The sequence below is a fragment of the Salmo salar genome, chromosome 13 (assembly GCF_965601325.2).
Source record: "Salmo salar chromosome 13, fSalSal1, whole genome shotgun sequence".
Lineage (NCBI taxonomy): Eukaryota > Metazoa > Chordata > Actinopteri > Salmoniformes > Salmonidae > Salmo > Salmo salar.
Genome location: NC_138303.1, coordinates 44038977 through 44053466, shown reverse-complemented (window position 1 = coordinate 44053466; position 14490 = coordinate 44038977). Strand labels below are relative to the sequence as shown.

Sequence of the window (14490 nt, the reverse complement as noted above, 5' to 3'; positions counted from 1 at the left end):
TTAGTCTCATAGCAAAGGGTCTGAATACTTTTGCAACATGATGGAAGATGCTGCCAGAGAGAAAGGCTGCCATTTTATTTGGTCTTAACCAACTGTGCTATTTCCTTTTTTTTTTTTTTTTTTCATTGTTTAACTTATTTTGTACATAATGTTGCTGCTACCGTCTCTTATGACTGAAAAGAGCTTCTGGACATCAGAACAGTCATTACTCACCTCGAATTGGAGGAAGAATTTTTCTTTAATGAGTCGGACGGGAAGGATATTCTTCAAACAGGCCCTCGTTCGCTGGAGAAAGATTTAGCTGAAAGAGATTGAGGTTCCTTGTTAGGATCAGGTGGCTAATCTGCCTTTGCCATCTGTACTGTTAGCCAACGTTCAATCGCTGGAAAATTAAATGGACGAACTGAAAGCACGTATATCCTACCAACGGGACATTAACTATCTTATGTTTCACCGAGTCGTGACTAAACGACGACATTAATAACCTCTTGCATCTAGACGTTCCGCCAGCGGAACCCCTAGCCATCAGCCAATGGCATCGCATGGCACGAAGTACAAAACCAACTAAAATACCACAATTCAATTTTCTCAAACAACCAACTATTTTACACCATTTTAAAGGTAAGACTCTCGTTAATCTAACCACATTGTCCGATTTCAAAAAGGCTTTACAGCGAAAGCAAAACATAAGATTGTCAGGAGAAGTACCCAGGCAAAAATAGTCACACAGCCATTTTCAAAGCAAGCATATGTCACAAAAACCCAAACCACAGCTAAATGCAGCATTAACCTTTTGATCTTCATCAGATGACACTCCTAGGACATGTTATACAATACATGCATGTTTTGTTCAATCAAGTTCATATTTATATCAAAAACCAGCTTTTTACATTAGCATGTGATGTTCAGAACTAGCATACCCACCGAAAACTTCCGGTGAATTTACTAAATTACTCATGATAAACGTTGACAAAATACGTAAAATAATTAAGAATTATAGATACAGAACTCCTTTATGCAATCGCTATGTCCGATTTTAAAATAGCTTTTCGGCGAAAGCACATTTTGCAATATTCTGAGTACATAGCTCGGCCATCAAGGCTAGCTATTCAGACCCGCCAACGTCGGGGCAGCCTAAACTCAGAATTACTATTAGAAAAATTGGATTACCTTTGTTGTTCGTCAGAATGCACTGCCAGGACTTCTACTTCAACAACAAATGTTGTTTTGGTTCCAAATAATCCATAGTTATATCCAAATACCTCCATTTTGTTTGTGCATTCAGGTCACTATCCAAAGTGTAACGCGCAAGCGCATTTCGTGACAAAACGATGTCAAAATATTCCATTACCGTACTTCGAAGCATGTCAAACGCTGTTTAAAATACATTTTTTTAATGCTATTTTTCTTGTAAAATAGCGATAATATTCCAACCGGGCAACGTTGTATTCATTCAAAGAGTGAAAGAAAAAAAATGGAGAGGTCTCGAACGCGCACTGTCCCCATACAGTCCACTGACAAACAGAGCTCCTATACTTTGCCCAGAGACAGCAGACATCCCAATCCACTTTCTGGCGGCTTTAGAGAACCAATCGAAGACTTAGAAAGTGTCACGTAACAGCACAGATACTGTAATTTCGATAGAGAGGCAACAGAAGGACCACAAATTGTCAGACAGAGCACTTCTGCTTGGAATCTTCTCAGGGTTTTGCCTGCCATATGAGTTCTGTTATACTCACAGACACCATTCAAACAGTTTTAGAAACTTCAGTGTTTTCTATCCAAATCTACTACATAGTATGCATATTCTCGTTTCTGGGCAAGAGTAGTAACCAGTTTACATCGGGTACGTTTTTTTATCCGGCCGTGAAAATACTGCCCCCTATCCCAAACAGGATAACATACAGCTAGCTGGTGGGTTATACGCTATCGGCTGGATAGAACGACAGGCCGTCGCCCCGTGTCTTACCAGAGGCTATGTATATTAGTAAACAGCTGGTACATGATATCTAAGGAAGTCTCAATGTTTTGCTCGCATGATGTAGAGTATCTCATAAGCTGTAGACCACACTATCTACAGAGTTCATCTCTTTTTTTTTATTTTATTTTTTTGTAGCTGTCTACATACCACCACAGACTGATGCTGGCACGAAAACCGGACTCGATGAGCTGTATACCGCCATAAGCAAACAGGAAAACACTCATCTAGAGATGGCGCTCCTAGTGGCCTGGGACTTCAACGCAGGGCAACTTTTAAATCCGTTTTACCTAATTTCTATCAGCATGTTAAATGTGCAACCAGAGGGGCAAATAAAACTCTAGACCACCTTTACTCCACACACAGAGATGCATACAAAGCTCTCCCTTGCCCTTCATTTGGCAAATCTGACCATAATTATTTCCTCCTGCTTACAAGCAAAAATTTAAGCAGGAAGCACCAGTGACTCGGTTTATGAAAAAGTGGTCAGATGAAGCAGATGCTAAACTACAAGACTGTTTTGTTAGCACGGACTGGAATATGTTCCGGGATTCTTCCGATGGCATTGAGTACACAACATCAGTCACTGGCTTCATCAAAAAGAGAATCGAGGACGTCGCCCTCAATGACTGTACGTACATACCCCAACCAGAAGCCATGGATTACATGCAACATTCACACTGAGCTAAAGGGTAGATCTGCTGCTTTCAAGGAGCTGGACTCTAACCCGGAAGCTTATAAGAAATCATGCTATGCCCTCCCACGAACCATCAAAACAGGAAAAGCGTCAATACAGGACTAAGATCGACTCGCACTATGTCGGATGTGGCAGGGCTTGCAAACCATTAGACTGCAAAGGGAAACACAGCCGAGAGCTGCCCGGTGACACAAGCCAACCAGAAAAGCTAAATAACTTCTATGCTCGCGTCGAGGCAAGTTACATTGAACATGCATGAGGGCATCAGCTGTTCCAGATGACCGTGTGATCATGCTCTCCGCAGCCGACGTGAGTAAGACCTTTTAAACAGGTCAATTTTCACAAGGCCGCAGGGCCAGACGGATTACCAGGACATGTACTCTGAGCATGCGCTGACCAACTGGCAAGTGTCTTCACTGACATTTTCAACCTCTCACTGTCTGAGTCTGTAATACCAACATGTTTCAAGCAGACCACCATAGTCCCTGTGCCCAAGAACACTAAGGTAACCTGCCTAAATGACTACTGACCTGTAGCACTCACGTCTGTAGCCATGAAGTACTTTGAAAGGCTAGTCATGGCTCACATCAACACCATTATCTCAGAAACCCTAGACCCATTTCAATTTGCATACTGCCCCAACAGCTCCACAGATGATGCAATCACTATTACACTCCACACTGCCCTTTCACACCTGGACAAAAGGAACACCTATGTGAGAATGCTATTCATTGACTATAGCTCAGCTTTCAACACCATAGTGCCCACAAAGCTCATCACTAAGATAAGGACCCTGGGACTAAACACCTTCCTCTGCAACTAGATCCTGGACTTCCTGAAGGGCTGCCCCCAGGTGGTAAGGGTAGGTGACAACCCATCTGCCACACTGATCCTCAACACGGGGGGCCCCTCCTGTAGTCCCTGTTCACTCATGACTGCGTGGCCAGGCACAACTCCAACACCATTAAGTTTGCCGATGACAGTGGTAGGCCTGATCACCGACAACGATGAGACAGCCTATAGGGAGGAGGTCAGAGATCTCACCGTGTGGTGCAAGGACAACCTCTCCCTCAACGTGATCAAGACACTAACATTTACATTTTAGTCATTTATTAGATGCTCTTATCCAGAGCGACTTACAGTAGTGAATGCATACATTTTTTCCCCCCCCTTCTCCATACTGGCCCCCCGTGGGAATCGAACCCGCAACCCTGGCGTTGCAAACACCATGCTCTACCAACTGAGCCACAGGGAAGGATAAGACAAAGATGATTGTGGACTACAGGAAAAGGACTGAGCACGCCCCCATTCTCATTGACGGGGCTGCAGTGGAGCAGGTTGAGAGCTTCAAGGTCCTTGGTGTCCACATAACCAAACTAACATGGTCTTATCACACCAAGACAGTTGTGAAGAGGGCACGACAAAACCTATTCCCCCTCAGGAGACTGAAAAGATTTGGCATGGGTCCTCAGATCCTCAAAAGGTTCTACAGTTGCATTATCGAGAGCATCCTGACGGGTTGCATCACTGCCCGGTGTGGCAACTGCTCGGCCTCTGACCGCAAGGCACTACAGTGGGTAGAGTGTATGGCCCAGTACATCACCGGGGCCAAGCTTCCTGCCGTCCAGGACCTCTATACCAGGCGGTGTCAGAGGAAGGCCCTAAAAATTGTCAGACTCCAGCCACTTTAGTCAGACTGTTCTCTCTGCTACCGCACGGCAAGCGGTACCGGAGCGTCAAGTCTAGGTCCAGGAGGCTTCTAAACAGCTTCTACCCCCAAGCCATTAGACTCCTGAAGAGCTAATCAAATGGCTACCCAGACTATTTGTATTGTCCCCCTCCCTCTTCTACGCTGCTGCTGCTACTCTGTTTATTATCTATGTATAGTCACTTTAATAATGTACATATTACCTTGACACTGGTGCCCCCGCACATTGACTTTGTACCGGTACCCCTTGTATATAGCCCCGCTATTGTTATTTACTGTTGCTCTTTAATTATTAGTTATTCTTCTCTTTTTTATTATGTTTTTTTTTTTAGGTATTTTCTTAACTGCATTGTTTAACCTCTATGGGCTAGGTGGGACGCTTGCATCCCACCTACTCAACAGCCAGTGTAATCCAGTGGCGCGTTATTCAAATTCCTCAAATGCAAAAACTTCAATTTTTCAAACATATGACTATTTTACACCATTTTAAAAATAAGACTCTTGTTAATCTAACCACACTGTCCGATTTCAAAAAGGCTTTACAACGAAAACAAAACATTAGATTATGTCAGCAGAGTACCCAGCCAGAAATAATCAGACACCCATTTTTCAAGCTAGCATATAAAGTCACACAAACCCAAACCACAGCTAAATGTAGCACTAACCTTTGATCTTCATCAGATGACAACCCTAGGACATTATGTTATACAATACATGCATGTTTTGTTCAATCAAGTTCATATTTATATCAAAAAACAGCTTTTTACATTAGCATGTGACTAGCATTACCACCGAACACTGCCGGTGAATTTACTAAATTACTCACGATAAACGTTCACAAAAAGCATAACAATTATTTTAAGAATTATAGATACAGAACTCCTCTATGCACTCGATATGTCCGATTTTAAAATAGCTTTTCGGTGAAAGCACATTTTGCAATATTCTCAGTAGATAGCCCGGCATCACAGGGCTAACTATTTAGACACCCAGCAAGTTTAGCACTCATCAAAGTCAGATTTACTATAAGAAAAATGTTATTACCTTTGCTGTCTTCGTCAGAATGCACTCCCAGGACTTCTACTTCAATAACAAATGTTGGTTTGGTTCAATATAATCCATAGTTATATCCAAACAGCGGCGTTTTGTTCGTGCGTTCAAGACACTATCCGAAAGGGTAAATAAGGGTGACGAGCATGGCGCAATTCGTGACAAAAAAATTCTAAATATTCCATTACTGTACTTCGAAGCATGTCAACCGCTGTTTAAAATCAATTTTTATGCCATTTTTCTCATAAAAAAGCGATAATATTCCGACCGGGAATCTGCATTTAGGTAAACAGACGAAAGAAAATAAAGCATTCGGTCGACTCGGGCACGCGCCTAAGCCCATAGTACTCTGATCGGCCACTTGCCAAAAGCGATAATGTGTTTCAGCCAGAGGCTGCCTCGATATCGTTCAGCTTTTTCCCGGGCTCTGAGAGCCTATGGGAGCCGTAGGAAGTGTCACGTTATTGCAAAGATCCTCAGTCTTCAATTAAAAAGAGCCAAGATGAAACACAATTTGTCAGACAGGCCACTTCCTGCATGGAATCTTCTCAGGTTTTGGCCTGCCATTTGAGTTGTGTTATACTCACAGACACCATTCAAACAGTTTTAGAAACTTTAGGGTGTTTTCTATCCAAAGCCAATAATTATATGCATATTCTAGTTACTGGGCAGGAGTAGTAACCAGATTAAATCAGGTACGTTTTTTTATCTGGCCGTGTCAATACTGCCCCCTAGCCCTAACAGGTTAAGGGTTTGTAAGTAAGCATTTCACTGTAAGGTCTACACCTGTTGTGTTCAGCGCATGTGACAAAATTTGATTTGAAATAAGGCATTTGTTTAATTTTTATACATTTTCTAATTTTTTGCTTTGTCATTGAGGGGAAAATATATTTCATCCATTTTACAATAAGGGAAAAAGTCAAGGGGTCTGAATACTTCCCAGAATGCACTGTACACGCAGGCAGGCACACATTACACACAGCAGTTGAACTGTGGGAATGACTCCCAGGACTTGTTGGGTGGTATGGCCACTTGCATGTCAGTCACACATTGATGGCGCAATAGGTGTGTGTGTGTGGGGGGGGGTGAACTTAAGGGAAGTGGGTTGAGTAAGACTGAGTGTGTGGGAAAGAGTTACTAACCCGACAATTTTTGGATCCTAAGGAGAGTGGTGAAACTACAGCAGCAGGAGTAGCTCAGGAAGAAAATGGTGTTTCAAACTGTTGTAATTCTGATTTGAGGATGGATATTTTTGCAAGAGACCCATTGCTGTTGAAACTCCAGAGATGAACCTACAGAGGAAGGTTAAAGCTTGTGCTAACAGTCTGTCTTGGCTTACCAGTGAGACTGAGAGACTAGTGCTCATTGTTGATGATCCAGCAAACTTCACAAATTCCAGGCCAATCTCAATTTTGCTGGTCATCTAAAAAATGTTAAAAGCATATAACAGATGAATCTAATACCTTAACAAGGAAAGTCAGTTATATGAACTTCAGTATGGTTTCAGAAATCTCACCCTACCTACATGGCTGTTACTTAATTGGTGAAATACATACGGCAAATGATTGCGAAGATCATAGATTAGGTCTTTTTTTTTCTTAAGCATTCGATACTGTTGATCATAATAGTTTTAATAAAAAATTTGAAACTGAGGAGTATTTGTCTGAAATCCAGCCCTTGTGGGGGAAAAACTCATTCTGATTGGCTGGGCCTGAGAGGGCATAGGCCCACCCACTGGGGAGCCAGGCCCAGCCAATCAGAATGAGTTTTTCCCCACAAGGGCATTATTACAGACAAATACTCCAGTTTCATCAGCTGTCCGGGTGGCTGATCTCAGATGCTCACGCAGGTGAAGAAGTCAGTTGTGGAGGTCCTGGGCTGGAGTGGTTACACGTGGTCTGCGGTTGTGAGGCCGGTTGGACGTACTGCCAAATGTTCTAAAATGACGGAGGCGGCTTATGTTAGAGAAATGAACATTCAATTATCTGGCAACCGCTCTGGTGGACATTCCTGCAGTCAGCATGCCAATTGCGCTCTCCTTCAAAACTTGAGACATCTGTGGCATTGTGTTGTGAAAACACTGCACATTTTAGTGTCCTTCTATTGTCCCCAGCACAAGGTGCACATATATCATGCTGTTTTATTCAGCTTCTTGATAATCCATCCACCTGACAGGTATGGCATATCTTGTCAAAGGAGAAATGCTCACTAACAGGGATATAATCAAATTTGGGCACAACATTTTAGAGAAATAACGTTTTTGGCGCGTATGGAACATTTCTGGGATCTTTTTTATTTCAGCTCATGAAACAGGACAAACACTTAACTAGTTTTTTATATTTTTGTTTAGTATATGTGTTTTACTCTCACAAAGATTTAATTTACCTCAGTTCATCAACATATGTAATTTCTCAGTGGTTTAAAATGAACATTGTCACTGACTGTTATTATTTGGTCCAAAGAAAATAGAATCCAGATTATATAGGGGTCGATATTGATGATATATCTGTAGATCATGCCTGTACGCTTTCTTGGTGTTCTGATTTGATGATGAATTGTCATGGAAACAATAACCTCTAAGATCACCAAAAATATGAGGATACTGGGCAAGATTAGGTATCTCCTGAACAGAAGTGCTGCGCTCTCTATTACATGATGATCGTCCCATTCATCAGTTACTGTAACATTATATGGGCCCGCACATACCATACCACTATCAATCTCCCTGCAGAAACGCTCTGTAAGAAGAATATCATCTGACCATTCCTCAGACTGTTCAGCACCTCTTTAAAAAAAAAAAAATGTAAAAAAGGACTCCTGAATATTTATCAAATTTAAGTTGCTCAATGTGTTTACGGTACTTTAAATGACTTATTATCCTCTTGAATTCCATAACATGTTCAAGTTATGGAATTCAAGAGCAACCAATTCCGAATTACCGATAAAAGCCCCATGATCTGGAATGCATTCCTGTCTGATTTTGCTAAGCTATCCTTGTCACAAGTTTTAAAAACTTGTTAGGCACCTATTGTCTATCAGTTATACACCCCCAGTAGCTTGACTTCCTGTTTAGATTTTCTATTCCTTTATCTCTTTTGCTCTAGTTTTTATTTGAACGTTTGTTTGTCCACACTGCTAAATCGGTGTGATTTATGACCATTGGGGGGGGGGGGTGTTGTTACTTGAAAAAGCTATTTTGTGCTTTTTTTATTTTTTTACTCCTCCTGCACATACGGTTTCTGTTTGAGCAAATAAACTAACCGGGCGGAAGGAGAGGGCTCAAGGGCTGCTTGGAAAAACCTCCAGAATAGGGAGAGGATTAGCAGAAAGCTTTAGAGTAATTTTTTTCATCCAGAGGGTGTTGAGGTCTGACAAAGCTTGGCCCTTTTAGAAGTGTCTTTTAGGTGGTAGCAGACCTGAATTCACTCTGTCCCCCTCTGTTTGAATTTGTTGCCATTTAGTTCTAGTCTTGCTTTCAATTTCCTCTAAAGCCAGAGTGATTAGTTTTGAGTGGCCCAGCTATTGTAGACTTGTTAAAACAGGCCCCTATCAAGCTGTCTGTGCTGCGGGCTTTAAATCAAAGCTATGATCCTGACAGTGTTTTGGGGACCGACTGGCGCAGCGGTCTAAGGCACTGCATTGCAGTGCTAGTGGTGTCACTACAGACCTGGGTTCAATCCTGGGCTGTATCACAACCGGCCGTGATTGGGAGTCCCATAGGGCGGTGCGCAATTGGCCCAGTGTCGTCCAGGTTAGGGGAGGGTTTGGCCGGGGTAGGCCGTCATTCTAAATAAGAATTTGTTGGTAATTGACTTGCGTAGTTAAATAAAGGTTAAATAAAAATGTGTTCTCTTGCTTTCTTTGAGTAGCAGAATGCTGCATTGAGGATTTGACTGTTGGGTTTCGGTGTGTCTGTCCCAGCATCACAGGACAGTCTCCTCTCCATGGAGTATTTGGCTTCCTCTGCTTTAAAGAAACTGGTTTCCGTCCGGGTCTCTGTCTGCTGCTAAACCAGTCTGCACTCACCACACTCCCCTGGCTGTATTGTTGAGTCTCTTCTGAATGGGACTCTATCCTGGCTAGTCCGGTAGATGGAATGTACTTTTGAGTCTTGTATTGTTGGTTTAGAATGCCCTCTGCTGGACAAATGTGAGTACTGCAGTGACTAAAGTTTTCTTACAGTCCGGACTAAAACCGTATTGCTCATCAAGGAGCATAGGCCATCAATAACTGTTCTTCATCGCATTCTGTTCTGGGAAGTTCTCTCCACCCCATGCCTGTTATCTCGGTCTCTGATTCAAGCGCCCATAGAATGATAGTCCTGATGCCTAACTAGTAGTCATTCTAACCTCGTGCCTCCCTCTTTTCCCCCAGCCCTGCGGTGTAACTGCACCAACTGTGTGAAGTCTGGTTATGAGTGTGAGACTGATGGGGCCTGCATGGCCTCCACCTCCTTCATCCAGGGGCATGAGCAGCATGTAAGGATCTGTATCGCCAGAGACAGCCTTGTGCCCCCTGGCCAACCTTTCTACTGTCTCAGTGCCGAGGGACTGCTCAACACTCACTGCTGCTACACTGACTATTGCAACCGTGTCGACCTCAAGGTCCCCTCGCGTGAGTAAAGCCCAAGTCACACCGGCTGCGTTTTGTGCATCGCATCAGAAAAGCTTCCACGTCTCCTGTCTTTTTAAAAAATGTGCACTGATTTGAAAGAACAGGGCTGGTGCAACCATTCTGCTTCTACCCCTCCAATGTTTTCATATCAGTGCACATAAGAGAGAGATGGAGGAAGCCTCCTTGGACTGTTGAGATGCACCCTTTGTTTTATTTGACTGGGAAAGATGGTAATACCCCTGCTAACACCGTGTTCTGAATTTCTCCCTTGTTCCAGTCCCGGTGAAACCAGGGGAGCTGGGCTGGGTGGGCTCTGGAGGCCCCTGGGGGCCGGTGGAGCTGGTGGCTGTGATCGCAGGGCCAGTCTTCCTGCTGTGCATGCTGCTGCTGGTGGGATTATTCCTCTTCCAGCATCACCAGAGGACCTACAGGTGAGTTTCTGGTCCCAGGTAGTACCATCTCCTGAGTACGCCCTACAGATGGGACGGCAGGGCTGTGTGTATTTGGGGGGGGTGAGAAGATACAATTTTAGTTTCTGACAGCTGATCTTCTCTCGTACAGCCACAGACAGCGGCTGGAGGTGGAGGACCCCTCCTGTGAACACCTCTACCTGGCCAAGGACAAGACCCTGCAGGATCTCATCTATGACATGTCCACCTCTGGGTCTGGTTCTGGTGAGTAGACTGAGCCTACACCGCTGGAAGTAAAGTTCTATACACAGAACCGCCCTGAACTCTACTCTCGCCTGCGAACAGAGGTCCGCTTACACTGGGGATTCATTCAATGTTTAGAATATTCTTTAGCCATGTCTGTATGTAACACCAATAGATGCATATGTGTACACTTACAAGTTTAGTATAAGTTAGTGTTTAGGTGAAAGCCCAATGGTATCAGTGGTCCTTTCTGCTTCCTCCTGCAGGCCTGCCCCTGTTCGTGCAGCGTACGGTGGCCCGGACCATCGTTCTGCAGGACATCATAGGGAAGGGCCGCTTCGGGGAGGTGTGGCGGGGGAAGTGGCGCGGGGGAGACGTGGCGGTGAAGATCTTCTCGTCCAGAGAGGAGCGCTCGTGGTTCAGAGAGGCTGAGATCTACCAGACCATCATGCTGCGACACGAGAACATCCTGGGATTCATCGCCGCCGACAATAAAGGTGAGCGTTCTGTCGCTGTTCTACTACAGCACCACACAGAGAACCGTGTACACACACACCACTTACAACACAGACATTCATGTTAAGTGAAGATATCCCTGGTGTTATGTAGGTGAATTTTATCAACGTGCCGTTGTTGACTCAACAGTTTCTTTTTTATTGACCGTAGAATTATCCTCTCTCCGTCTTTCTGTGCATCTTTCATGTGCTCCCTTTCTCTTTCTCTCAGATAACGGCACATGGACCCAGTTGTGGCTGGTCTCAGACTACCACGAGTACGGTTCTCTGTTTGACTACCTGAACTACTATTCTGTGACTATAGAGGGCATGATCAAGCTGGCCCTGTCTGCCGCCAGCGGCCTGGCTCACCTGCATATGGAGATACTGGGCACGCAGGGTAAGCACAGCGGCGAGATGAATAAGGACCATACCGTGCATTCGGAAAGTATTCAGACCCCCTTCTCTATTTCCACATTTTGTTACATTAGACTTATTCTAAAATTGCTTAAATGTTGTTTTTTTTTTTTACCCTCAATCTACATACAATACCGTATAATGACAAAGCAAAAACAGGTTTTTAGAAATGTTTGCTAATTTATTAAAGAGAAACCTGAAATACCTTATTTACATAAGTATTTAGACCCTTTGTTATGAGACTTGAAATTCAGCTCAGGTGCATCCTGCTTCCATTGATCATCCTTGATGTTTCTACAACTGGATTGGATTCCACCTGTGGTAAATTCAATTGATTGGACATGATTTGGAATGGCACACACCAGTCTATATAAGGTCCCTCAGTAGACAGTGCACGTCAGAGCAATAACCAAGCCATGAGGTCGAAGGAGTTGTCTGTAGATCTCCGAGACAGGATTGTGTGGAGGCACAGATCTGGGGAAGGGTACTAAAACATTCCTGCGGTATTGAAGGTCCCCAAGAACACAGCAGCCTCCATCATTCTTAAATGGAAGAAGTTTTGAACCACCAAGACTCTTCCTAGAGCTGGCTGTCCGGCCAAACTGAGCAATCTGATGAGAACGGCCTTGATCAGGGAGTTGACCAAGAACCCGATGGTCACTCTGACAGAGCACCAGAGTTCCTCTGTGGCGATGGGAGGACCTTCCAGAAGGACAACCATCTGCAGCACTCCACCAATAAGACCTTAACGGTAGTGGCCAGACAAAAGCCACTCTTCAGTAAAAGGCACATGACAACCCGCTTGGAGTTTGCCTAAAGTACTTTCAGACCATGAGAAACAAGGTTCTTTGGCCTAAATGTCAAGCGTCATGTCAGAAGGAAACCAGGCACTGCTCATCACCTGGCCATTACCATCCCTACGTGGAAGCATGGTGGTGGCAGCATCATGCTGTGGGGATGTTTTTCAGCGGCAGGGACTGGGAGACTGGTCAGGATCGAGGGAAAGATGAATGGCGCAAAGTACAGAGATCCTTGATGAAAACCTGCTCAGGACCTCAGACTGGGGAGAAGGTTAACCTTCCGACAGGACAATGACCCTAAGCACACAGCCAAAACAACACACGATTGGCTTTGGGACAAGTCTCTGAATGTCCTTGAGTGGCCCAGCCAGAACCCGGACTTGAACCCGATCGAACATCTCTGGAGAGACCTGAAAATAGCTGTGCAGCGACGCTCCCATCCAACCTGACAGAGATTGAGAGGATCTGCAAAGAAGAATGGAACAAACTCCACAAATACAGGTGTGCCAAGCTTGTAGCGTCATACCCAAGAAGACTAGAGGCTGTAATCACTGCCGAAGGTGCTTCAAAGTACTGAGTAAAGGGTCTGACAACTTTATGTAAATATGATATTTCAGTTTTTGAAAACATTTCTAAAAATCTGTTTTTGCTTTGTCATTGTGTAGATTGATGGGGGGGGGGACCTATTTAATCCATTTTAGAATAAGGCTGTAACAAAATGCGGAAAAAGTTAAGGGGTCTGTATACTTTCCAAATGCACTGTATGTGTTAAAACACATTCCTAATTAGCCAGGGGGGTTATACAACAAAGCAGGATCACTCCCATCACTTTACATGTTACACCCCTCACAACGGCCTTTGTTAGCACTCATTGCTCTGCCTATAAATTACAATTTTTATAGGATCCCCATTAGCTGACTCCATGATGACAGCTAATCTTCCTGGGGTCCGACACACAACTAAAAAAACATTACAGACAAAAGACTTTACAGCTAGTATACAAACGTTTAACGAATAGACAGTTGATGACCTGGTTCAAATGTTAACCTGGTTTAAATATTGTCGTGTGCTCCTGTGCTCCTTCCATTCCAGTCTTCCAACTCAGTGTTTCCTCCCCTCTAGGTAAGCCTGGCATCGCCCACCGTGATCTGAAGTCTAAGAATATTCTGGTGAAGAAGAATGGCATGTGTGCCATCGCTGACCTGGGGTTGGCAGTACGCCATGAGTCCATCACTGATACTATAGACATCGCCCCTAACCAGCGTGTTGGCACCAAGAGGTACTGACCCGACTAGCTGCCATGTCTATTCATTCAATTCAGGACAAGAACATTGAAAAAAATATATATAGTTGAAGGACACTTTTCAATCATGGAATATTTTTGTTCAATTCATCTCCTGAATTTGGTGGATTTTGATACCGTATCTCAGTGATATGCTGGTACACAAAACATCCTTTCCTTTAGTGGAAACCTGTTTGTCTCTCTGACTCCCAGGTATATGGCTCCAGAGGTCCTGGAAGAGACCATCAACATGAAACACTTTGACTCGTTTAAGTGCGCTGATATCTATGCCCTGGGGCTGGTGTACTGGGAGATAGCGCGCCGCTGCAACACTGGAAGTAAGACACGGACTGGGTACCTTGCAGATAATCCGATCTCACAATGCCTGGGGGAAGTGCTTCAGCTCATTTTGGCCACACGAGTAGTTACTTAGGCTACTTGGGCATTTGTAAATGAGTGATTCTGTGCAGTCTGACTGCAATGTAGTTTAATTGAAACACACTTTCACTTGTCAAGAACCACATTAACATTACTATGAAATAGCAGTCTTCATAGATGTCAGCATGTGACTGACCAGGCTCTCCCTCTGTTCTGCCCCCCCCCCCCCCCCCCCCAGGTATCCACGAGGATTACCAGCTGCCCTACTTTGACCTGGTGCCCTCTGACCCCTCCATAGATGAGATGAGGAAGGTGGTGTGTGACCAGAGGCTGAGGCCTAACGTGCCCAACTGGTGGCAGAGCTACGAGGTAATGAGCGAGAACAAATACGCACAAAAAACCTCAGACCTGCTGGACAG

At 44.2% G+C, this 14490-nt stretch overlaps 1 protein-coding gene across 2 annotated transcripts in view; it reads left to right on the top strand.

Moving 5' to 3' along the window:
* Window positions 1–14490, top strand: part of acvr1ba (activin A receptor type 1Ba) — a 33931-nt gene that overhangs the window by 15727 nt on the left and 3714 nt on the right. The window contains exons 2-9 of one of the 2 annotated variants that reach the window (XM_014135872.3): window positions 9808–10047; window positions 10325–10478; window positions 10609–10721; window positions 10967–11197; window positions 11427–11594; window positions 13534–13690; window positions 13907–14031; window positions 14310–14440. In XM_014135872.3, coding sequence (XP_013991347.1) covers window positions 9808–10047; window positions 10325–10478; window positions 10609–10721; window positions 10967–11197; window positions 11427–11594; window positions 13534–13690; window positions 13907–14031; window positions 14310–14440 — 1319 coding nt within the window. Of the gene's footprint in view, window positions 1–9807; window positions 10048–10324; window positions 10479–10608; window positions 10722–10966; window positions 11198–11426; window positions 11595–13503; window positions 13691–13906; window positions 14032–14309; window positions 14441–14490 lie in introns of both variants that reach the window. The other variant, XM_014135871.3, reaches the window with a different exon arrangement.